At 44.3% G+C, this 26,955-nt stretch overlaps 1 protein-coding gene across 8 annotated transcripts in view; it reads left to right on the top strand.

Annotated features, from left to right (window-relative positions):
* The window catches only part of MINK1 (misshapen like kinase 1), a 2,066,166-nt gene that overhangs the window by 1,248,054 nt on the left and 791,157 nt on the right, over positions 1-26,955 (top strand). For all 8 annotated transcript variants that reach the window (XM_069644001.1, XM_069644014.1, XM_069644008.1 and 5 more), the window contains exon 12: positions 3,996-4,200. In XM_069644001.1, the coding sequence (XP_069500102.1) occupies positions 3,996-4,200 (205 nt within the window). The remainder of the gene's footprint in view (positions 1-3,995; positions 4,201-26,955) is intronic.

Below are 26,955 nucleotides of genomic sequence, written 5' to 3'. Positions count from 1 at the left end.
GTGCAAGAGATTCTGCTCAAGGGAATTTTCCTATGAGAGGAGCCTTAGGAGACACATTTATAGTGGATTGGTCATTCCCACTGCTGTACACGTTTCCTCCAGTCCTCGTCATTCCTCAAGTGTTGCAGAAGTTATGGAGGTTCGGATCCCCCATGATCCTCATTGCTCTGGATTGGGCCAGGAGAGCGTGGTACCCGGACCTTCCAGAAATGTCCATCTGCCCTCCACGCCGTCTTCCCTACCGAGAAGATCTACTCTCGTGAGAGGGGGGTCAGGTTCTCCATCCAGAGGTCAGGACTCTCAACCTTCACGCTTGGTATCTGAAAGGTTGGGATATAAGGATTGGGACCACCCGGATGATGTGATGGAGGTGTTGCTTACGGACAAAAGGCCTGCAACAAAAGCCTTGTACCGTAGGTTTTGCGACTGGTGCAGGGGACAAAATGTTGATCCTTTTCAGTGTTCCATTCCTGTGGTTTTGTCTTTCTTACGGGCCTTCAAGTAGGTACCATTAAGGGTTACCTGGCGGCGCTGTCTATATTTAAGCACTCGTTGGAAGAATGCTCTTACTAGAAGATTCCTTTGATTTCTCAATTTCTGAAAGGACTGACTGTGTTCCCGCCGTCCCCTTTCCAGGTGCCGGTTTGGGATTTGAATTTGGTTTTGAAATTTCTAATGGGTGCTCCGTTTTGAACATTTGCACTCTTGTCCTTTGAGATTATTGTCCTTCAAGACGGTGTTCTTGGTTGCGGTTACTTCCGCTCAGAGTGAGTGAATTGCAGGCACTTTCCTGTAAGCCGCACTTTACTGTTTTCCACAAGGACAGGATTGTACGAAGGGTACGTCCTTCATTTCTACCTAAGGTACCTAAGGTAGTATCTGAATTTCATTTGAGCCAGAAAGTGGTTCTTGCTTCTTTCTATCCTCCTCTTCATCCTGGTAAGGAAGAGGAGTGACTCCATACGGTTGGATCCTAGGAGAGCTCTGAGCCTTTACATTTCTAGGATGCTCAGGGTCAGAGTGGATGATCAACTCTTTGTGGGATATGCTGGACACCGATTGGACCAGGCTGTTACCAAACAGACCTTGTCCAGATGGATTATCCTCACCATTACTGAATGTTACCAATTGGCGGGTAAGGACCCTCATGAGGGGCTGCAAGCTCATTCCCCTAGGGGCGTGGCTACTTCCACAGCCTACAACAGGGAGTTCCTATTAGGAATATTTGTGATGCAGCCACATGGGCTTCTATCTGTCTGTCAAAGATGTGAAATACGTTGCAGGACACAATCCATTCGAAGAGTTACTTACCAACTGGTAACGTTCTTTTGATTGGTTGTTCCTCCAACGTATTCAACGTTATTCCGCCCCCAACTGACAGCCCTCTTCAACTCCTTCGGTGAGTCGGGGTCCATTACCCGCTCCATAAAATAAACCATCACTGTCCTCTTACTTAAACCAGGCAAGGACCTGAACTACCTATGAACAATAGCTCGAATAGGCATATCTCCCTAGTAAATATCGATGCTAGCATCTATTCGAAAATATTGGAAAACCGCTTAGCAAGCGCCTTACCCGACATTCTAGACCCGGATCAGACAGGCTTCATAAGGCATATGTCGACTGGGGATAATATCCGTAGATCCCTGAACCTAATCGATGTTGCGATGCAAGATTTGCAGAAGTTAGCACTGCCGACTTTGTACACAACCAAAGCATTTGATAAAGTGGACTGGGCCTTCCTGTGACTTACCCTAGAAGCCTTTCACTTTGGCCCAAATTTTCTAAAATTCGTCCCAGCAAACTTTCAGTCCCCAAGGACCCTTCTCAGGGTCAATGGCTCCCTACCAGACCCAATCCGCTTGACCTGCGGAACCAGACAGAGTTGCCCCCTATCTCCTCTCTTGTTTGCTCTGGTTATGGAGCCCTTTGCCCAACGAATTTGACTAGACCCAAAGATCAAAGGCCTTCACTTTGGCGCCTCCCAGCACAAAACTGCACTTTACGCCAACGACGTGATGCTATCCTTCACGGACATTAACTCATTGCTGATGCCAGCCCTTACCGAGATCTGCAGATTTGGGGAGGTTGCATACTTTACTATTAACTTTGGGAAGTCAGTTGCCCTAAGGATTTGTCTAGAGCCGGGGGAGCGGTAGATTCTGGAAACCCTGTAACCAATCCGATGGAGCGAGAAAGCTATTACCTACCTAGGGGTCCAGATCCCTACTCGCCCTGGAGATGTCTATCGGATGAACTTCCCCCCACTCTTTAAAGAGCTAGAGAGTGATCTTGATCGATGGCTCTCACAAGAGATTTCACTCACTGGGCGTATTACCGCCTGCAAAATGAATCTCCTTCCACGGTTCTTGTATGCTTGCTCCTCCTTGCCCACCACGATCCCGCTGCTCTCCCTCCCACCCCTCCCCCTTCGACGTTTACAGAGGAAAATGTTTTGGTTCATTTGGAGGGGTACGAAGCCGAGGGTTTCCCAGAAAGCGATGATGGGTAGCTCCAGATTGGGAGGGCTGGTGGTACCTGACCTGCACAAATATCAGGTAGCAGCACAGCTGGCACACATTCGGGCATGGGTTATGACCTCTGAACGCCTGAAATGGGTGGAGGTGGAGCAATCTCGACTACCACTTCCCCTGCACTACCTTTGGCATATTCCGCCCCCACTGCGCCGGGCCTGGCGTGGGACTCTGACCTCTACTAAACACACTCTCAAAACATGGAATTGGGCATTGAAACATAAGGGCATCCTGAGGGGGTTTAGCTCCTCTTTCCCAATATTCCATAATCCGGCTTTCTCGCAGGGATCCTGCCTGCTGAATTTCAAAAACTGGATTGCAGGGGGGCTCGAATCCCTGGGACAACTCTTTGAAGGGGACCGGCCCTGCTCCTTCGAACAATGCAAAACAGCCATCCAGCTATCAGAAACAGACATGTTTTCCTATTTGCAACTGCGACACGGGTGCTCTCCGCCTCTAACCCGCCAAGCAGCGCTTCTCACCTCTAGTTTTCTTGAACTTACCTTAAAGGAACCTCTGCTACATAGGAAAATCTCCACATTTTACAAATTATTGCAGGAAGATATACTTACTACAAGGGCCTCCTATATGGCACGGTGGGGGGCGTACCTAGGGCACCCTGTGGAACACCAAACGTGGGTGGACATCTGGTCACAGACACACTCTTCATCCTTTTGCATCACTAACCGGGAATGTGCCCATAAACTGCTCCTTCAATGGTACTACCCCCTGCTTCGTCTGCATCACTTCAACCGAGCCCTGGATCCTTAATGCTGGCGCCGATGTGGACAGCCAGGATCCTACATCTATATGCCATGCCCAATTGTAAAAGATTTCTGGACACAATGTGTCACCACAAAAAAAGACATTACCCAGGTGGCGATCCCCATGGAACCAGAATCCATCCTACTGGGGGCCCTAATATCGGGGGCCTACGCAAGATCCGTTAAAATGGCCAAACTGTTGACACAATTCCTTCTGGCCGGGAAATTTACATTGGACTACACATGGAAGACAGCCGAAGCCCCTCAATGATTTTTTGGTGGATTTAAAATCTGGGACATATTGATTGCAGAAAAAGTAATGGCAGCCAAAGCAGGCCTTCTACTTCCCATTCTGAACATATGGGTGCCGTTCCTAGACTAGGACCAAAACTTTCCAACGTTAACCCACAAAACTCAGCTGGCCAGGAGGGCCTTTTATTTAGGCGGCGACCTACTTGCGGCTCCACTCGAATGGCCAAATTAGGAGGAAGGTTGACTCATGAGGGAGATGAGAGGGAGGGGTGGGATGGGGCTCTCTCAGGGTTTGAACTTTGCGTGCTCGGTTACATCTTCTTGATATGAGGTCATGTTATGTCTATGATTAGCTTGTATCGCTTTCATCTGTGCACTGGTTTAAAATAAACATGTTAAAACATAGACAATGTAGTTAACCTGCAAATCCATTCAATTTTGACAGCTCCATTATGAATGTGCCGGGGGAGTCAACACTGAGGCGTGAGTTCCTACGACTGCAGCAAGAAAACAAAAGCAACTCCGAAGTCCTAAAGCACCAACAGCAAATGGTGGCACACCGAGACTCTGAGGCTCACATCAAGCACCTGCTGCATGAACGGCAGAGGCGTATAGAGGAGCAAAAGGAGGAAAGGCGCAGAGTGGAAGAGGTAAGGGGATACACCCATCAAGAGGTGAATAGTTTTGACTTTGGACATTTTTCGGGGGACCGAAAAGAGTTTTCTGTGCTGCGTTCAAAAGTGTACTGATGTGGGGGCACAGATCAACATGCAAATGGTCAGATAGATGATGAACCGCAATAATATTGAGGGCATAATAGCAGTAGGTCCCCCTGATTGAGGATACTTTGGGATCGTATGAATGATTGCACATTAGTAACTCGCCAGCCAGGAAAAATGCAAATGGAATGTCTGTAAACCAAAAAGGCCTGGAATTGTGCCGAATCGAACATATAGTGGGGCCATGAATGCACGCATGGCCCGCCCTTGTGGCCCTACATCAACTGTATGCCTCTTTTCTATGTTTTATTTCTTTTACCTATGATGGGCTGAAACTGTGCTATGGTTTGCTTTTTTAATGACTTGTTAGCAAAAGCCTTTTTTGTAATAATTTTATACCCGCAGGTTTCTCCACTAGTTATTTGGGCATAGTTGCTTTGTTTATAAGGTGCATATATTATTATTATATACAAGAGCCATCTTGGTATCCGCAATGTCAAATCGATGAGGAGGATCGAAGCACTACACTTACTTGGAAACATCAGATTAAAGTTATTAAAGTTATTTATTAGGGAATCTTTATCCAAGGTGGGCTAAATAATAAACGGGGAATGCATAAAGTACAACAGAAATGTCAGTATTCCTCAGGTGGCTGTGATTAACTGAAGGTTCAGGGGAATTTAAAAGTTTAAAGTGGCTTTTTTTCATCCTCTTGAAGTTGTGGGGTTCCCTTCTCAGAAGCTTCAAAGGAAAACTATTGAAAAGTCTTTGATCTGGACAGATGTAACTAAGTCTTTGGTTTGGTCAGTATAAGGACGTTTTAAACAGTCTTCAGTTTCATGGCTTCAGAACGTGCATGTTTCCCCAAGGAACTTACCTAATCCACAGTCAGCACTGGTTTCACAGGGATTTTACCTTTTGTGCTTCCTTCTCCTTTGTGTTTTGCTCTTGTGAGTTGGTGGCCTCTTCTCCTTCAGGTTCCAAGCCATCTCTTCCAGATGGTCGAGCACAGTAGCAATATCTGAGTGCTAGGTCAATAAAGGGAGGCGCGGAGGTCCTGGTAACTCCCAAAGTGCTGGATGGGCAGCTGGGCAGGATAACAGCATTCAAAGTAATCTGCAGTCTCCTTTGTGTCATGTACTACCCAATTCGATCCCCAGTGACCAGGCCAGTAACGTCTTGTAAGAGTTTGCATTTGTGTGGTATAATAGTGGAAGTGGTATAATAGTGGAAGGTCTGTTGAGGATATAGAAAGTCGATTCTATGAATTAACTAAGAAAACAGGTGAAAACAAAATGAAACATCGGATATTATGCCAGAAAAATCAGTATACATATGATGTGGTTGTTCGCAATGAAAGAAAAGACATGAGGAAAAAATTAAGAAAGTTAAAAACCTTGGGACTATAATGTCAGCAATATACAGAACAAAGAAAGCTAATAAGAGGCTTTTATCAACGATGGCTGAGAAAGCATAAATATTCATTTTTAAATCATGACTGGCAAGTAATGATTAAAACGTTAGCCAGTAAAAACACAAAGAATATATGGGCAAAACTAGCAGAAGCTAAAGGAGATACGCGTGAACAGACAGTAAATCCTATTCAAGGAAACACCTGGGTAGCCTTTTTACAGCAAAAACAAAATAGTTAGGAAGATTGCCCTATAAATAAAAATGAAAAATGGCTTATGCAGTTTACCACCAAGAAGCTGAAATTGGCGATCACAAATTTAAATGACTCTAAAGCCCCCGGTCCTAATGGACTTGCAAATGCCATCTTTAAACAAAACACACATGAATGGGCTATGATATTAAGTAAATTATTCAATAAAGTCTGTAAGACTCAACAAATTCCTAAAACATGGTCATAGGCAATAATCCTTCCAGTATATAAGAAAGGGGCACGGGGAATAACTGAGAACTATCGACTACTGTCAATGCTCGATGCCTCTGGAAAATTATTTTCTACTTTTGTGTCTCAAAAATTACAAGAATGGGCCAATAGTAAAGAGATTTTACATTTCACACAAACCGGCTTTTGACCGGTAGAGGGCACTGCACATAATCTAAGAGTACGAGACTCGTGTATTTGTGATACAAGACCGGCACTACCCTATACGTGATCTTTGTGTACTTGCTGCTGCGTTTGATAGCGTAGATCGCAAAAGACTATGGGAAAAAATACGGAAATGGGGATGCCCCAATTGGTTGATCACGATAGTAGAACAATTACATTCAGGTACACAAGCTTGTGTACGTTTAGATCTAGACGGCAGTACCACTGCACCCATTGATATATCATGTGGAGTACGGCAAGCCTGCCTGATGGCTGCGTTACTATATAATCTTTATATGGCAGATGTTACTGATTGGCTAGCTCCGGTGCATGGCTGCTGTCCGAAGCAGGGATGAAAAGCCATACCATGCCTTATTTATGCTGACGATTTGGTTTTAATGAATTATACATATTTTGGGATTAGAGAAATGTTTACATCGCTCTAAAATATGCAAAAGTAAACAAATTAAAGATAAATATGGGAAAAACAAAAATTATGGCATTCTCCACGAAAAAAGCCTTGCATCCAGATATGGTAACTAAAATAGGAACTATAGAATATGTGAATTCGTATCCGTATCTCGGATTAGATATGAGTAACGACAACGCTTACAGAAACATAATTGAAAATAAACAAATAAAAGCAAAAAAACTCAGAGCTAATTGCAAAATTTGCAAGAGAAACAGCTGGGTTCTTGTTGGAAGGAATAATAATTTTATATAAACTATGCTTTAGCCCAATTATTTTATATGGAATAGAGGCGTTGGCAATGGAAAAACTCAATTGGTTAGATGTATTAGAAGTTTGATTTTGGAGAAGACTCCTTAAATTGAGCCCAAGTGTACCTATACAATACATGTGCCTTGTACTAGGTTTAACATCCTTGAAACGTTCGATATGGATAAAGTCCGGAGCACTGCACTTAAAAAATACACTCCTCTCCACAATGTAAATTACTGGATTTATTAGATGATAGAACCAGAAGGAACGACACATTTGAAAACATATGTGATATTTTCAACACAATCCAATGGTACCCATTGTACTACAAGAGGACCGCATATGTTACATTGAAACAGATATATACCAATAAGATAAAACTGTGGGACTGGAAGAAAAATTTCGAACACCTGGAACAACTAAAGAATTATAATTTTCTAACTGGGATTGTTCATAAATATTTACAAGCAGAAACATATTTAAAAAGATATCCTAACCCCGCAGTTAGACAATTCCGATTAAGATTGAGGACTAATCAATTGCCTCTGCTAACAATGACGGGGGTACAACAAAAAATTCTGCGTGAGGAAAGAATATGTAAAAAAACTTGGAATCACCACAGCATGTTCTGCTACAATGCCCTAGATTAAGTACAGAATATATGGTATATTTAGGACATCTGGTACATAATTATGATCACATCAAAAGTGACGCCTTCTGGATATACTGCCTGAATACTGAATTGGAGACAGTCCATATAAGTTTATACCAATTATGGAAGTGTATCACAAATAAACATTTAAATGAGAAGTTGGATAATAACCGGTTGACTGCAGTACAGTAATTAGCCAAGCTAATAAATAAAGTATAATGAACAAATAAGTTAAGACTGTAGAATTTTAAAATCAGAGTTTCGTATTTGACGCAACCAACAATGATGTTTTTATTAATATTATGTAAGAATGAAAAGTTTAGTGATAAGGTTATTAGAATGCATAACGTACCTTTGTAATATAGTAGATAATGTGTACAATTCTTTAATCCTATTGAAGTTATTTAATTTAAATTGTACGTAATGTAATATATATCTTACAATATTATCATTGTTTGATTATCATCATTGTTTGATTGTTTGAATATAAATGATTGAAATTTTGAAATATTATGTAATCTCTTAAGAAAAATGTGTAGTTTCTTTTAAAACTAAACAAATAAATGAAATAAATAAAATAAAATAACAATAATTGCACATGTTAATCACCAAATTCAAGCTCATAGATTAGACAATAACGAATTTGTGCTTGACCATTCTCCAATTTTGGTGGCCTGGAGGGTTTGTTTACATGCTATTACCAGACCACCCATTGGCCGACCTTTGGTACCCTTAGTAGCATTTAGTTGTGTTATTCCAAAATCTTCTCAAAGGAAACCACAGGTAGTCCAAGTTTCCTGCAGGAGTATCAGATCGTACGATTTCAATACATCTGTCACTTCTGTATTCCATATCAAAATATGACCTCTTGAGTTCCAACATGCCACCCTTATCCTTCCAGCTTTGCTAGAGAGGTTTCCCCAATTCCCTCAGGGAGTTGATGGACTCCCTTAGGGAAAGTGCAAGCCATGTCCAGTCTTGTTTGTCCCCATCGTCGTTTTTTGTATTGTCAGGGATGTTACCAACAGCTCCTAAATCTCTACCTCCACTGACATTTGTTAACGGTCCCTTTTCATTGAACACTTGTGACAGCGGATTATATTGGAAAAGATTGAAACCTCTTCATTGAAGTGATTCCACCTCCTTTAGCAGTAGGCTTCTTACCAAAGGAGAGGGAATCACTAGCCGCACAAAATCAAGCCTCTTCTTATGTATGAAATCCACCAAAGTTATGTTTGCCAATGAAATCAATGAGAGTTCCGGAATGGCTGCGAACAATGAGAGGACATATGGACGGTTTAGGTTTATCTTGTTACCATCCTCAAACAGAGTTGTTAATATAAGGCTGGGTAGCTCGGGTGGTGCCAATTTCCTTAGATCATAATCCAAATTTGCATTTACTATCCGTTCATGTGTTTTTTGTTCTACAATGCTGGGCTTCGTGACTTTTAGCTTAATCTCACGCAGAGGTAGTCGTCCATTATCCTCATGGATCAATTTATCGTTCAGAATTCTGTTGACTATATTTGCTATTTACTCCTCGCTGACAGTAATGTTTCAGGTTATAGTAGTTGTAATTTCATCTAAAGTCGGTAACCCTTTGTTTTTGAGCACAAAAGGTTCAGTGAAAGGAAACTCTGATGAAAGACATCTAGCAGAGGTTGGAGCAACTTCCATAGGGTCGGCTATTTCAAGCCGTTCGCCGTGTCCCAGACCTGAATTAACTGGATACACTATTGGTCTATTCTTATCACTCGCATTTACCATATTTGGATTCTGATCAGTTGTGGTTCTGTCTTTTATGCTATTTGGTTTCCTAGTGATTACTTTTGGTCTTTCGATTGTATTTACGTCAACGGGAGGTAAATTAGAACCTCTACCACTCCCCAACAAATTTGACTTGAAGATTTCAAAATTATCATCCAGCCCAGTTTTTAGGGTTGACAGTTGAGAATTGAAATCACAGGAATCCCTTTTTTTCCATTACTTCAGACAGAGTCCCCTGCATCACAATATTCATCTTGGACAGCCTGAGCCATTGGCATAGATTGTTTAGGGGGGGTCTGCTTTGGATCGTGTTAAAAAATTGTATAATGGTCATCCTTATGCACCATTTCATCTGTAGCTTCCAAAATGGAATTTTTGAAATTAGAATCTCTCAAAAATTTCCGTGAGGATTTGGCCAAAGCATTGCCTCTGCTAATTGTCATTTGTTGTAGCCTTTTTATTTTCTTGTTTTTTATTTAACGGGTTGTTCTGTTTTGTTACTACTTCCCCCACCCCCTCATTGGGCTGATTTTTGGGGCTCAATACTACTACATCCAGATCCTCGCCCTTCTTCATTGATTGAGAGTCCGGTATAGTAATTATTTCCTCAGTAGTAGAGGATTGGGCTGAAGATCTGTGAGGCCTCAATACTGAACTCCTCTCTCCCATTTTGGCCTCCATGGTTAGTTTCAGGAAGTTGAGTGAGTTTTGTATTGATTCTGAAACCCTTAAGGGGATCTGATCCACAGCCGTGTTGATTTTGACCAGAACTTCCATCTGTTGTCTTAATTCATGGAAAATTAGACGGTTGAATATCCCCATCAATGAACAAATATCTGAATTTCTTTGGGATCCCACCCTTTCATCTGACGGTCCATCAAGATTAGTTGAAAGGCCCATAAGTTCAAAATCCGCAGTGCGGAATACACTAGGAGTACCACAGAGAGAGTCATTTTGATGTAAGGCAATGCTCATCTTTGGAGCCGCCTCACCCCACTGTTGTTTTAATATATCTTTCTCCATATTAAGAGGAAGTTCGTCCCCAAACAGTGGTTGGGAGTCATCAATAGGCTCTCGAGAATTAGGGGTTTGGTCATCTTGAATTTTAACAGTATTGGAGCATACCTGTGCACAGTGCAGGAGCTCTTCTTCCTCCAAACATACGGGTGGTAAAGGAAGTGCCATTTCACGCGCAATGCTAGCTCTACGTGTGTTAACTGCCGTCAAAAAGTCTGCACCAGCATCTTTCCTCATTGTAGGTATTTTTATACCTTTACCTATGGTGAGAAAGGTTGCAACGTAACTAACTATGTTGACAAGCTTGATATTAGTTAGTTTATAGTTGAACACTTGGTTATCTCTACAGAACAGGTTTCAATGTCATATAACCATACCTTTCCATGCATCAGAGGAATAAGCAATCACATTATTCTCCTAAATGGTCACTTACTTATATTATATTGAGGCTAGAACGTGGTCAAAACATCAAACAAGGTAATGAAAAGTAGATACACGCCCAAGCCCCAGCTCCCAGCCTAACAGCACAACAGCACGGCACTTCGGCGCACTTCCCGGATGCACGTGCATGCAGGTAAAGTAACGTGCCTGTGAGTAGGGGGCGTGGTCGTGGACGCAGGGCGTTGCTGCAACAAAAGAAAGAGCAACGTAAGTTACGTCTTGCACAACTACCAGCAGCACTTCCCCACCATTGACCAACATAAAGTGTGCAACAAGCATAAAGCGTGTGGCAAGAGTCCCACAAAGAGTCCCATGTGGTAGAATATTTACTTGTTATTGAAGTTCCAGTCCTATAGTTGCATTTCGCCGCAACTTCAAACGCCTGTGCTTCCTCTCCAGCATACAGGCAAACGAAGCTTTGAAGGCACCAAAGATACACTGACGCTGGTCCAGGCACAACAGACACAGGAGCAAGAGAGTGACCCCAGCCCAACAGCACGGCACTTCTGTGCACTTCCCGGATGCTCTGAGATTAGACAGGACTAGGAGCTTCCGCAAATCAGATGCCCTTTTTGTCACATTCAGTGGGTCAAACCCAGGTGGCCAAGCATCCAAGGCGTCAATAGCTAGGTGGATGGTTATCACCATCAAGGAAGCTTATGAGGAGCAGTACATGACTTTAGTAGCAAACGTGCACGCCCACGTGGTCAGAGCCAAGGCCACGGCTGTGGCTTTTCAAAGACACGTTCCATGGCACAGTCAGCAAGGCGGCTACTTGGGCCTCTCCATCAGCCTTCTGAAAGCACTATTGCTTGGACGCCGGTGCCAGATTAGATGCAGTATTTGGCTAGACAGTTTTAAAAAACGTGCAACTCTCCTTCATTCTGTTGTAATCGCCCATACAGTATGGAGGAAAGGGGATGGGATGTAGGAGTAATTATATATTACTCACTGTAGTGACTAACGTACTCCTAGTCCATAGTCCCCTTTCCTCCATACGTCTCACCATTCTCCCCCTTAAAAAATACCTATGCCATTAGGCAATTGTAATGTAGCCGACGCGTCAAAGGGGACAGAGGAGTGACTCCGGTTGGCAGAGTCAAGGGAGCGCATGCTTCCACGGCCGCACCCCCGCGCGCGTCTACATTTAAAGGGGAAGACAATGTTTTCAGGTGAAAAAGGTTGTGTTTCCCATCCCTAGCATACAGTATGGAGAAAAGGGGACTATGGACTAGGAGTACGTTTGTCACTGCGGTGAGTAACACATGATTATGCAATAGCTTGAACTTCTTCAAATCCAGCCTTCTCAGATTTAGCCATATCTGCTATCATTAGCAAAGACAAGTTTAGCACACGTATCTATAAAAATCCATCTAGCTGCTACCTCTCATTACACTCACGTGACTGGCAGGCCCTCTCTCTGATGTCATCAACTGGTTAACGAATTCCTCATGGGCCTGTTTCACACTTTCCCTCAAAGGTACTTTCAACTTTTAATCTCAATGAACCTCTTATCCTACCCGTGTTCTTTGACTCTTCTACCTCTCTAGAAGAGAGGGCATTGCATTCATTGGACGTTGCCAATGCATTGAAGTTATATATCAAGCACACAAAAGGTTTTGTAAGACTTCAAAACCTTTAGTGGCATTTCTTTTTTAAAATGATTATTTAAGTTGACAAGTACATTTAGTTACAAGCATGACATGTAGGCCAAGGTAACCCTCCAACTCTTCTGCAACATAAGGCCACAGTAACAGCAGCTTGGGTACAATCCCTTACAACTGGGAAATATCTTCTTGACCATCCATACTACAATCAGTTTGTGTCCGACCTACAAAGCTGCAAAACTCCTCTGAAATGTCTTTTGGCCATGACGATGAAGACAGTGTTGTTACGAACAATTCCTCAGTCGTTAGCCCACATTACCTCTTTCAACCAATCCTCTTTCTGCTGGGGCACACAGTCTTTCCACTACCCAACGATGCACCACTTGTGGCATTTGTACCTGTCGATAAAGGGAAGGCCCTGTTGAATGCTTCCATCTCTATGTGGCTATCTGGCTGCATGTCCCATTGTCATCAGGTTGGAAATAGGCCGCAGACAGGTAGACCTAAAGCACATTCAACCAGGGATGTTGCTTCTACTATGGCATTCCTGTCTGGTGTTCCCTTGCTCGACATCTGCAATGCTGCAGTGTGGAGGTCTTCCACACCTTCACATGATTCTACTGTGTTGACAGGGATTCCAAGGAGGAGTCTTGTGTCAGAGAAGCAGTGCTTCGTAAAATATTTACATGAGATGAGTGTTCCAGAGGTGAGTTCCATTGCTTCTGTAGAGCTGTACCGCCTCCCATTGGTTGTGATATATACGTGAACTAGGAGACCCCAGCCCTTTAAGACGAGACAGCAATACCCTTGAAATGGATGAGGATGCAGAAGTTACTCAAACATCAATAATCGAAACGACTCAGGTAGTTGGCACAAAGATAACTGTTTTAATATCAATTATCTAAAACAGGGAGTACAACGGACATCAACGGACGTCTCAGAGTATGGTCTCACAATGCATCTTAAAAAAAAGCATTATTTTATAGCAAAGAAATCGTCAGTGAGGACGTCAACGTACGTATTTACTATCATCATCCTGCGTGGCAAAGTACAAAAACCTAGTGGCTATTGTGATAGGTTTTTAAGGGAACATCTAAGTATACGATCCATACTAGTCTGAGAGAGTGAAGAGAAGTGATAGGTTTCTTACCATCAGGTGGGGCAACTAAGCCCTCCCCTTAAAGAGGTAACTATGACCGTCACTAAATACACAACATCCCATTGCTTACACAAACTATAGGGCCCTTAATCACGCTGCCGCCTAAAATTGGTTGGCACTCTAACCTCGGTCAATACTTTTTATTTTACGTTAGCAACACGCAGGCTGGTCTTCCAGGTGCTTGTGAGCTAGTCTTTTTTTTTTTTAAGTATTTTATTGGTTTTGGGGCAAAAGTAAAACAATACAAACTTACGAACTAAAACAAAAAAAAAAGAACAACAACATAAACAGTCTTCGTGTGGTGATGCGTTTAGAGTCCGGGATGGCGTGTGAAAAACAAAATACTGGTTACCCGGGAAGTGAGGGGAAACAGTTTCAGGGGGCATCGGCTCTGTGATGGTGCAAGAGATCTGTTACTACAGAGCGTTATGGGTTCTCAGGGAGGCTTATGGTCTGCGTTGAAGCGCATGTCTCTCAGGAGGGCCTTCCAGGAGTCCAGAGTGCCACTTGCGACGTCCCCACTGGATATGGTTCCTTCCTGCCAGGCCCTGGTTTCGGCAGCCGTCCATCTCGCCATTTCGTTTAACCACCGTTCATGCCTGGGACCTGCAGGTGTCTTACAGGCCATTGCTATGGTTCTTTTAACTAATATACATGAAATGTCCATCAACTTCACAATATGTTTGAGTTTGCTTGGTCTGGGGTAAGTTCCTAGTAGACATTCTCCGGGTGTCCAGTCGTACCTTTCCATTCCAGCGTCCATGCAAGACTGTTTAGCTTTGGACCAGAGTGACATCGCCCTAGTACAGGTCCAGAACATGTGGATCATGTCCGCCTTGTCGTTCCCGCACCATGGGCACACCGGTGAGACCACCTCGTTGAATGAAGCAACCCTTTGAGGAGTCACGTATGTCCGGTAAAGGACGTTCAGTTGTATTTGACCAAATCTGGAGTTTCTCGACACTTTCTTGGGGTATATTAATGCTCTCTGCTATTCCTTTTCGGTGAGTGGTGTTTCAAGATCTGCTTCCCATCTCGCCTTCAGTGCCATTCCTTTGGGATTAGGTTTATCGATGAGCTGGTTGTAAAGCCTGGAGATTGGTCTCCATCCATCCGAGAGGTCGTGCAGTTCCTGCAGCAGCGGATCCGGGGTGGGTTCCTCTGACCAGCTGTTCCACTGCTTCTTGGCGGCCTGTTTGAGCCTATGGTACCAGAGGAACTGGCCCTTGGATAGTCCTTCATTGTCCTGTAGCGACTCAAAGTCCCTGAATCCCCCTTCTCCGAACAAGTCCCCCCACGTGTATATGCCAGCTTCTTCCCATCTCCTAGCTGTGGAGAGCTCTGCCTTCGTTTTGCACACATCAACCATTATAGGGTTATCAGGAGATTACGGGTGTTTCACCTTCCTTATGTAGCAGGTCCTGGCCCATATCTTCCTGCCGAGCTCAACGATTAGGGGGATGTCCAAGGGTTGCCGGAGAGGGTACCATAGAGTTTCTTTGGGGATTAGGTTGATATGAAATTGCTTCAGTAGCCCTAATTCGGCTGATGGTTCATTTGACAACCACTTTGTGATATGGCTGAGCTGGGTGGCCAGGTAGTAGAGCTGGAGATCTGGGAGTTTTATTCCTCCCTCTTTATGTGGCAGAGTTAACGTGGCCAGTGACAGTCTGTGCCTGTGGGGGCCCCACAGAAAGTCCCCGATGATAGCCTCTAGTTTCTTGAAGAAGTGCGGCCGAACATAGTGGGAAATGTTCACAAAGAAGTACAGGAATCGGGGGAGAATTATCATTTTGGCAATCGCCGCTCTTCCCAGCATCGCTAGTGGGAGTTTGCACCATAATTTTATAGATCGCCGGAGGTTGGTGACTGCAACTTCAGTGTTGTGCTCATGTGTGAGCTGCGGAGTGTGGCCCACAATGATTCCTAGGTACCGGAACTTGTCTAGTTGCCACTTTATCCCTGTAGGCGGGAGATCGTTTGCTGGAATGTCTCGCAATCTGGCTAGAGGGAGTGCAGAGGATTTGTGTCTGCTAAACTGTATTCCAGAGTATTTCAAGTTATCAAGTACCTCCAGTGCTGTCGGTGCATTGACCTCGGGGTTCCTTAGGTAGAGAAGGACATCATCTGCATATAATGATATTATATTATAGACATTGCCCACCTTAATGCCAGCATCGAAGAACTGTTGCCGGACGTATATGGCGATCGGTTCTAGACCCAGTATATACAGCATGGGCGAGAGTGGGCATCCCTGTCTCGTACCCCTCTGTATTTCCCAGGATTCCGAGACTGTTCTGCCTGTCTTGACCCTGGCCGTTGGAGAATTGTAGAGTACCTGGATCCATCTAATGAATCCCTTACCAAAACCAAAATTCCTCAAGACCTCCACAAGCCACTCCCAATAGATGGAGTCGAAGGCCTTGATGGCGTCAAGTGACAATATCGCTAGGTCTTCCTCGGATTCGTAGGTTTCGGCCATGATGTGCTGAAGCCTCCTCAGGTTAGCTGTGGTGTTGCGTTCCGGAGCGAATCCTTTCTGGTCTTCGTGAATTATGGACCCCATCACTCTAGCAAGTCTGCTGGCCAATATCGAGGTGAGAATCTTGCTGTCATAAGTTAGCATGGCCAAAGGTCGATAGGAGTCGCAATCAGTGGGTGGTTTGTGCGGCTTTAGCATGGGGATGATTATAGTCTCTTTCACAGTGTTGGGCAAGATCCCGTTTGCGTAGGCCTCCTGGTAAACTTCATGCAGGATGGGGGTGAGAATAGATTCATATGTTTTATAAAATTCCAGCGGAAGGCCGTCACTATCAGGGGCGTTGTTGGTGGCGAGCGACCTGATAGCCTCTCTCACATCTTCGGCAGTGATCTCCAACTCCAGTTCGTCTCTCTGCTCGCTGGATATTTGGGGTAGGCCTATCTCCTCTAGGGTTTCTATTAATGCCGCGGTGGGTATCTGGGCTTCATGGGCATACAGTCTTGAGTAGAATTTAGCGAATGCCTCGTTGATCTGCATTTGCGTCTTGTGGGATACCCCTTCTTCGTCCCTTATCTCTGTAGGCAGGTGTTTGGAGTGTTCTCGCCTGCACAGCCAGGCCAGAAATCTGCCCGGTTTGTCTGACTCTTTGTGGGATCTAGTGGTATATGTTGCAAAGTCAAATTTCTCCAATCTGTCCCAGGACATCTGACATTTTTCACGTGCTACTTTCAGTTTCCCCTCGACCTCTGGAGAGATGTCTGAGGTGGATTCCAGGCGGGTGATCTCTGCTTCATGTGCCTCCAGGGTTGCCTTTAACTGTCTGCGAATGCCGCCAGCTCTGGATATAATTTCTCCTCTGGTAACCATCTTCATGGCTTCCCACAGTGTGCTCCAGGTGGACACCGATCCTTTGTTGATTTCGACATATTCCTCTAATCTGTCGGCGAGGTCTTCTCTGAACTCCGGGTCATCTAGTGTCGCGATGGGCATCCTCCACAAGGGAATCAGGGGTTTGGGTCCCCTTAGCTGCCATTGCATGCTCAGCGGAGAGTGGTCAGAGATAGATCTCCCCAAGTACTCTGTGGCTATTGCCAGCGGAACCTGTTCCCTGTCAATGAACAAGTAATCGATTCTTGTGTGGACTCTGTGGGGGGCTGAATAATGTGAGTAGATCCTGTCAGCTGGGTGTTGTGCCCTCCAGATGTCCACCAGGTTAAGTTGGTCGAGTGTTTCCGTCAGGGTGCGAGTTGCAGGATTGCTTGGTTGGGGAGGAGGGAGGGATCTGTCCATAGCTGTGTCCATGACGCAATTAAAGTCTCCACCCCATATAAAGGTTCGGCCTCGATGGTGTGCCACCTTAGCACTTAATGCGCTGAGGTATGACGGGATTCCGTGCTGTGGAAAGTATGTGCTGGCCAGGCAAATCGGGGTCTGTTCTATGGTGCCCCACATTATCACGAATCTTCCTGCCTTGTCGGATTCGCACCCCTGTAGCTGGAAGGGCACGTTCGGGTTCACCCATATTAGCACGCCTCTGGCGTATTTGGAGTATGGGGACCCACTCACAGTCCCTTCCCATCGGTCTGCTAGTTTGGACATGGCGTCCTCCGTGAGATGGGTCTCTTGTAACATTGCAATCGAGACTTTTTTCCTTCTGAGGTAGGATTGTATGCGATTTCTTCTGAGGTACGAGCCCATTCCCCTCACATTCGACGTCATCACGGTGAGATGTGACGCCATTGATTCAGTGTTCCAGATTTGGCATGAGGTACAATCCCTTTGGCCTGGTGTCACGTCAGGCCGCGGATAGCGGGCTGCAGGCGGGAAGCCTCTGGTTCGCGATCACTTGGTTCATTACCTGTATCCATCTTGTGTCTTTCTGGCATTAGTGAATCGAAGACTGTGAAACTAACGAAACTAGTAACATAACTCAAACTGGGGCGCCCAGTGACTACAACACTGTCGCGGTGCTCAGGCGCTCTCGAGCCGTCTGAACCCATCCGGGAATCGGGCGCGAGTTGGGTCGGGCGAAGAACTAGCCCGATTAGATTTTTCGCTGGGGGTAGGGCTGGTGCGAGGCGGCGGGGCCGAACCAGCTATGGCAAACTGTTGAATGGATTAGCTTCTAGGGTCCGGCAATGTGCGTTTGGTGTACTCTTTATGGCCGCGTGCAGGCGCCGTGAAAGGTCTCTGGAGTTCAGTCTTCCTTCCGTGGAGCGTCCTTGCCATCAGCAAGGTTATTATCTTCTAGCCACATGTTGGCTGCCTCCGGGTTGTCAAGGAATACCACTCGCCCATTATGGATGACTCTTAGGTGGGACGGATAGAGCAACCTATATTTGAAGTTCAGTTGGCGAAGCCTTGCCTTGATCGGGAAGAATAAATTCCTCTCCCTCTGCACCTTCTGAGTGTAGTCCGGGTATATGGAGATCTTAGAGTCTCCTCGTTCGATAGGACCTGTTTCCCTGGAGTGTCTCAATATAATTTCCCTGTCCTGAAAATGTAGTATCTTAGCCATTATTGGTCGTGGATGCGAGCCGGGGGGAGGTCGTTTCTGGAGGGACCTGTGGGCCCTTTCCACCGCGAATCCCTGTGACAGCATGGATGGAAATCGTCTCCCCTTTCCATGTGGGCCCAAATGGGTGCCCAAGGTGGTCCAGCCGAGGAGGTGGATGCAGGCGGTGACAAGGGGGGGTGGAACCAGGGGTCCCACTAGCGAGTGTCTTGCGGTTGCACGCACCTTGTCTGCCAGGCTCCTGCGTCCCGTGTCCCCTCCGCCGTCTCGACCAGGATCTGGTCCTTTGGGTGAGCCAGTGGATCGACTTGACTCGGCCGCTGCTCCCACGTTGTCCCCACTTCCAAAAGGGCGGCCGCGTTGAAGTCGGGACTGGCTCCTGGGGTCCAAAGGCTGGCAGCGTCGGCACGTACTTCGGTGTGCTCCCCCGTCAGGGCACTTGCAGCTTGGCCGTGGTGCGGGGCTCTGGAGACTCAGGGGCCCCCGCCTGTTGCGTGCCGCATCGGCGCGTAATGCCAGCCGGAGCAATCTCTACATAGTGAAGGGGGGAGTAGGGCGGGAGCCCGGGAATCCGGCGCCGGCCACGGTCGGGTGTCGCTTGGAGGTCCGCTCCGCTGGGCAATGCCTCCTCACCGAACCTCACTGGTGCCCAGACTCTGGAACGCGCTGGTGTGGGTGCTTAACACGGAGGCCCTGCCAAGCTGTTCAGGGCGCCATCTTGGAGCCGAGCCCGGCGGGGGAGGGAGCGTGTTCCGGGCCCGCCACTGCTGTCCAGGGGGTCCGATAATCCGACCCTTCGAGCGATTCTTGGCAGGAACCGCTTCCCCCACAACTGCATTCTTCTCAGCGGGCTGCTGCTTCGCATGTGCCGGAGAAAAAGGATCTGGAATCGGCATCTCGGCCGGAGCTCAGCGGATTTCTTCATTCTTCTCAGCGGGCTGCTGCTTCGCATGTGCCGGAGAAAAAGGATCTGGAATCGGCATCTCGGCCGGAGCTCAGCGGATCAGCTGCTGCACGCCATCGGCTCCAGGCCACGCCCCCCGTGAACTAGTCTTAACCATATCTTCCCACCAATTAGCATATTCATCTATCATCACCTCGGTGGTCTGCTGTCAATTAAGGCTTTGAACTTGGCCTTGGGAGTGTTCTTTTGCTCTGGAGAATTCAGAGGCGTGAAGGCACGCTCTGCCCTGATACGTAGGTGTGGTCGTCATGTTTGTCCAACATCATCCTTCCACATGACTGAAGACCACAAAATCGAGCTCTAGTGCATTTAAAATACTATTTTCTAAAAGACCTCTGACGTCTTCCTTGTTTTTGTCCATGTCTTCTGAACAGGAGTTTCATTCTTTCACACGATTTGTATCCAATGTCGGCTCACCCCAGCCTGATACAACCTTGGCTTCTTGGGGCTCGTCCAGCCTTGCCTTTCTGAGTTTCACTCCTGTTAATTCGTTCACTTGTTTTAAACTGCGACACACTGGAAAAGAGGCCTTCCTTCAATGGTCCAGCTCTCAGCTCTGCTATAATACGTAGTGGAAACATCCATTCTTTACTCACTTCAATATACATGTATATATATAGTCCCTAAAAAAAACTTTGTTACGGGGACGTTATGGTTAAGTTGCCCTACCAAAAACCTGCGCACTTCACTAAATAAACATTTAAAACGTGCCATTATGGTTCAAAGTAAAATCGAAAACCCCCTGAAATTCACCAGTTATGGTAGGCTAAGTGACCATAACTGCTCGCACCACTGTGCTCTGCTAACACTAACACCCAGGACTTGAAAGATGGCATCACAAATGTCATTGATGACATCACTGATGACATCACATGTGCATTTACTTTTCAGACGAGGAGTTGGGAATGTAATTTTAGCAAAAAAGTATCAGGGATTATGGGGCATGTGTAATAAAGTACATACTTCATCACGCAATGTAGTGTTCTAAAGAAAATTCCATTGCCGTGTTCATTCTAGAGCAGGAACCTACCTACAGAAATGTACGTATTGGCTGCAGCATACACCACAGAGATGCTATGTTTGATCTTTCCAAAGTTGTATAATAAAAAGGTGAATGTTTCTGTATCACACTTTTCTGGTCTGTGAAACATGTACTAAGGTGCTAATAATACAGCACTTACCACATATTTCTACTAAAACACACAAAACATAAATAGACTGCGATGCATGCAAATATGGGGCTTATGTATGGAGAGCAAATTACCAACTGTATATAATCTACATGATTGTATTCACGCACAAAAATGATTGCTGTATTTCAGGTCTGCTTCTTCCCCTATATATGTACATCATAAGATGCGATTAATTTGTAAGGAAAGTATTGTACGAACATGTGAGAATAGCAACGTCTATAAATGTAATACCTTCTGAAAATGTACTTTCTGACTGTTGGTGCCGAGTCCCGGGAGACCTGGTGCGTACAGCTTTGGTACGACAACCATGAAGCGACACCCAACTTCGTTCCACAGTGCGGACATTCGCAAGGTGGTGCCACGGAGAAGAATGTAGTAGATTGAGTTCCTCCACAGCATCCTCCGTGTCCGATCCTCTGGGGGAGCGCATCCCTCCAGCTGCCTCACAAGCCATTTGCGATGCTGTTGACCCTTACCTTTCGAAGGTCACAATATTGTGTATGTACTGTGATGCAGTACTCTGCAGGGGGTAGAATCTTCGAAGTGCTTTTGAGGCTACGGTCACGGAGCACCAGAAGAACTGCTCCCTACCTAAGTAAAGCCCACCCTTTATCTTTTTCTCCCCCTTCTTATCCCTGTGGTTGGTGTCCCTTCCTTACCCTCCTTTGCCTCTCCTAGTGTGTCGTGTGCTCAAAGGCATTAAACTGGAAAATAAAAATTACACAAAAGGCTCTTTTCAGAGCTGCCTTTCTCAGTTTAACAATAGAACTATCAAGTGACCGTTGTAGGCACCCGCGCATTTTTGAAAAAGTCTGCGGACAGTCGTAGGAGACACAAAAATGGAGGGTGCAAGCTTTGCACAACCAATGGACTTTTCGCTGGGAGTAAGTGGTGGCTCTGAAAAGAGCCTTTCAGTGGTGTTTTGTGTGCTTCAAAAACTGTAGGTTGGAAACAACGGATTGCCAAATAGGTGACTATGAATCCAAAAAAAGTCGCAATGCATTTTGTACATTGCGAAGAAAAATCTGATTGCCAGCATATGTGAGATGGACTCCATCTCTGCGAAAAATGAAAGAGCTGCGAAACGAAATGTTTTCATTGTGGATGAGGACATGCCAGTATCTCTTAGAAAGGCACAAACAGCCTTATTCACATTGCGCCTCGCTTTCTCAAATTGTGGACCAAATGCAGAAGAACGCAGCCATATTTGTCTTTGTGCAATACAGGAAAAAATTATTTGGCAATTTGGAAACCTGTCCATGACCTTCGCAAATCCTTCCTTCTTTGCAAATTGCAAAGAAATTCCAGAGACATGGCCTACACTGTTTCCTCCGGAATGAATGATAAGTATATCAGGATGACGCTCTGTCTGTAAAGAGAGGTACCAAATCCAGCCACCTCATTCCACGCACGCCATGCCAGTGCACTTCCACATGAGTAAATCCAAGATCTGCCCATAGACCGCAACTTTCTGCATGCACCTTCAACCAATGTATCCATGATTCTCCCAAAATCCAGGTAATCTGTTTTCCAGCACACAGAGCCATGGCTGTCTGGTCTCCTGTCGGGGAGAAGACCTTCTCACTAAATTTCTCAGTTCAGAACACACCCACTGAACTTTCCTGACCAATCCCTACCTTCCCACATTCTGATTTGCATGCGTCTCCACCCCAGAATCCCCGAGCAAAATCAGAGCGTGACGACTGTACATTTAAATATTATTCCCCCTTTCCCCTTTAAGGTGGTCTCTGAAAAGAGCTATTTTTTAAATTTTTTTGGGCAGATGCCTTACAGACACCTGTTATTTTGTTTTTTAAAATATTTTTTGTTCTTACTTTACTCCTACAACCATTACAGAACCTTCTCCAAAGCAAGCCTTACATTCCAAAAGAACATCGCATTTCCCAAAGAAGATAACGCAACACCATCTGCTTCAAAATAAGCTGCATTACTGGGAACAATGTTCTTGTGGCTGCAGAAAAACATACCAGCTCGTAACATAAAAGCACGCATGCCGCGATTGATGTTACATCTCCCAATACTTTGATCAGGACAGAAAACAGAACTGTTGTCCCATTTTCCTCTAGGGAGTAACCCAGAAAAAATTAATTTCGCAGTTGGAAAGATGTTCATGACTGCCTGAAGCAACTGTTTGAAATCTTCCAACAAAGTACGTGTTCTCACGTAGCCCAAATGGCAAGCACCGTAGTGCAAAAGTACCACATGAGGAGTGGTCATCGTATGCATCTCTGGGCAAACTTGGAGAATTGCCGCAACATTGCGATCAGTCTCAGCACTCCACACCACCTCCACTCCTCTCACATCGAAATTGTGTGCCACATGCCTACTTTCGGCATAGTGCTGTAAGCCATGGACAAAAATATCTCCCAAGTACCAAAACCCTGACCATCTGCACCTCTGCAATCTTCAGTATACGCACCGTCTTTCGACACAAAAGAGCAAAAGTGAACATCTGATTGGCTGATGCCTACAGTCCCCTTTCCATGCTGGATTTGCAGTAGAAACCCGTATATGACACGCCCTACCCACGGACAAGCGTTGTCTACGTGCGGCACATAACTCTTAGCCAGTCCTTCTACCTTTTCCACATCACTCGCGAATCCATTCCCTCATTGGACATAGCTAAGCAGTCACACAACCATCCACCAATCACATTCAACATCTCTACATCTAACTCCGTCATCAAAATTTGGCACTTCAAATGCACTACTGATCACTCTGCACCTACTTCAAAAACTACGTACAGCTCCATGCATGCGCACATGCATGAGTATAAAGGACAGGTATGCATGTTTTAATCAGAGAACATGTGCAACCCTTATGATTTCATTTAAAGAAATGAATGCCACTAAATCTGTACATACCAATGCTCCCCCTTTAAGTGCAAGATGTCTGATTTTTCATTGACAAACCGCACTACTTCTTACTGTCTCCCGCATAACCTATACATACGTTACAACCCTCCGTATTTAGTGCGAAACTCGATTTTCCATTAGAAAAAGGCACAATTTTTTACTTTGTCCCGCCTACATAAATGCTACTTCCAATGCGATCGTATGAGAAAAATAAACGCTCCCGATTGCTGTGGTGACATCTCCCTCTGAGGGTCTACCGATTTTTCTAAATCGTACATATAATATGGAAGTAGAGAAATGTTCCCATCTACTATAATGACCTATCGCTTACAAACCTCTCTTCTATAGATAACACAGCTTAAAAGAAACAAGGCATTTTCATAACCTAAAAACTATACTCATTTCTGAATCACGTGCAACTAACATACTGCAAGTAACATACAAAGGCACCACATAGTGAAATGAAATGCACACATGCACTGTGTTGAAATATCAAAGGAGAATACGACGAAAGATCAAAATTTACATGTAAAGTAACATCACTGCTTTAAACACACAAAGTTACTAACTTCTTCTTTTTACAGTCGCAGTGAAGACTACTCTCATGAAAATCAACAGCATATACACTGCAAACAACATATCCGAAGAAACCTGGTCATTCCGCAAAAAAAAGTAAGTACAGTACTACCTTTATATTCTAACTATTCCTCAAAGAGACTGTGTGGGTTATGTATTTAATTTGCGCACCAAAGCAAACAGTGATTTCTGAACCATTCTACCCACAAATCCCCATTTATTAAACAAAGAATAACAGGCAGAATGGCTCACAAATGCCTGTGTGTTTGGAACTCAAATATCATACAGAAGCATTAGAATGTTAGTACTAGAAAACAAATAGCTATTTCAATTTTATGCCATTACATTTACTATTAATGCTTCTCTAGCCCACTTTGTACTCTCATCTGAAGCACATTGGAGTAGTATACAAACAAAAAAATAGCCTTCCCAAATCCTTGTAAGAGGCCAATGCACATTCACACACCACCACAAAGAGCGTCCCCATCAAACTCATGCATGCATGCACACAGCACACATTGTACAACAGACCAAACCATGCCTTCTTTTTTTCAACAGACCCGAAAGAATGCCTACCAAAAAGCAAGTCCATAGAAAGGAACGCAGAAGTAGAGCAAATAAAAATAAGTGTCCAACCTAAGCATCCATCTGTAGCAGAGTTTGTAGAGAATGTTGAAACAAAACAGCTAATAGTCGTTCAGCGAAACAAATGAAGCTTCAAGTACCGAAACTTTACCTCCTCCAACAAAATGTGGCACGAAACACAACTCTCTTCACAAACAAATCGGCTACCAGTACTGCTAACAATGCTCCTATTAATCCTGATATAGTAACAAGAACCTATAGTAAAAAAAGTAGTTTAGCAAAAATGTTTCAGAATCTAATAAGAAGAGGACCGAAATCATTCTCAACCCTTAAAACCTACCGTAAGAAAATTAATCCTACAAGCTCTCGCGGACAGTGCAATCCTTCTCAAAAGGAAGTTTGTTTATATTAGTCTTAAATAGGATGAAACCACTAACAAAACTAAGTACCAAACTACAAAACACAACTATATTTTAATGAAGAAGCATGCAAACAAAATCAAACACAATTGCCATCCATAGCACTGGACGAGGGTATGAAATAATCAATAATACCATCATGGAACAAGAAACACTGCTTAGAAAAGTATCCCCTGAAACCTCAGAATTACCTCTCGATTCGACTGAACCAGACCGTCCAGTATACAAATGGCCATGCACATCAATGTGTGCCATTACTAACAAATCTTTCAAATCTTTACGTCAGTTCCTCAATCAGTATGTGAAAGGTAAAGGCAAAATTAAAATGAAAGTGCTGCAAAATATGGATATCTGTCCAGTGCGCAAATACACAGGACTACAAGGACATTCATTAACCTGCATTTCTGGTCCCATTTGCAAAAGCACCTTTCATGATATCAAAAGGATATCAATACATCATTCAATTGTAAGAAATCTAGTGTATAAAATATACTATGCTAAAAGTCCAGCTTCAGAATTAGCCAATTTAAATAACTCTTTTGCATGGTACACCCAAATACCTAAAAGAAGAAATGTACCATATCCAGAGAAAATATTTTGGAAGTGAAAGCCACTTATAAAATGCAATAGTTTTAGAACAGACTAGCAACAATTCTACACATAGCAACCTTCTATTACACACATACAAAAAAGTAGTACTAACATTTTAAAGTGCATCGGCTGAAATGCCAAACCATGTGTGTGTGTTGCCGCAGAACGTTTTACAAAAGGAACACAAAACATATAGACCTAGCATACAAAATAGAAGACAATGAAGATTTCAAATGGTTTGAATTAGCTCTCTACCTCTTAGCAGAAAACAAACATGAAATAAGTGAACCGCTAATATGTTGCAGTTACTGCCCTACAAAACTAGACAACAACCAAACTCCTTCACATGCTATCGCAAATAATTTGGAATTGTTCCCACTACCAAAAACCCTGCAACAACTCAATTTGTATGAGAGCATCATAATTCAAACAGTTCACCCATTTCAAGCAATTATACGCTTTCAACCAAAAACAGAAAAATAACCTCCCTCTGAATTGATGAAAGGCATTCGTGGCAAAGTAGTTTATTTGCCATTAGATCTAACAGAAAATGTACACACTCTAGGAGTGCAATGTTCAATACAGCATTCTTTAATTGTCTTGGTAAATGGTGTACCAACCAAAGACAAAACAATTTGGCAACAACTGGTGGACTTACATAAAGTTAGATAAGCCTTGCAATATCTAAAAGACAATAACGAATACTACAATTAAATAAATATAGAAGAAAGCTTAAGGGAAGCAACTGAAATAATTGAAGAGTCATCAGAAACTGGGCAATTCGAACTTCTGGATCCTGCTGCAGTATCCACTCTTTTGGACCAGTACACAATTCATCCATTGCATTCCAATGAAAGCATAGATGATGCACTAGAAACTTACCAAATGCAACATAGCAAAGGTTCACCAATGAGCCTATGGGAAAAAGTATAGAAGCACGTGCTTTTCCACTGCTATTTCCTACTGGCAATAGTGGAAGATACGATGATAGACCCACTCAGATTACAGCATCAGAATACCGCTCATTACGAATGTATTTGCAAGATCCCAGGTTCAGACAAAATG

This window comes from Ambystoma mexicanum, chromosome 1p (assembly GCF_040938575.1).
Source record: "Ambystoma mexicanum isolate Mex_15411 chromosome 1p, UKY_AmexF1_1, whole genome shotgun sequence".
NCBI lineage: Eukaryota > Metazoa > Chordata > Amphibia > Caudata > Ambystomatidae > Ambystoma > Ambystoma mexicanum.
Note: the sequence above shows the minus strand (reverse complement) of the source record. Positions and strands in the feature narration are given on the sequence as shown.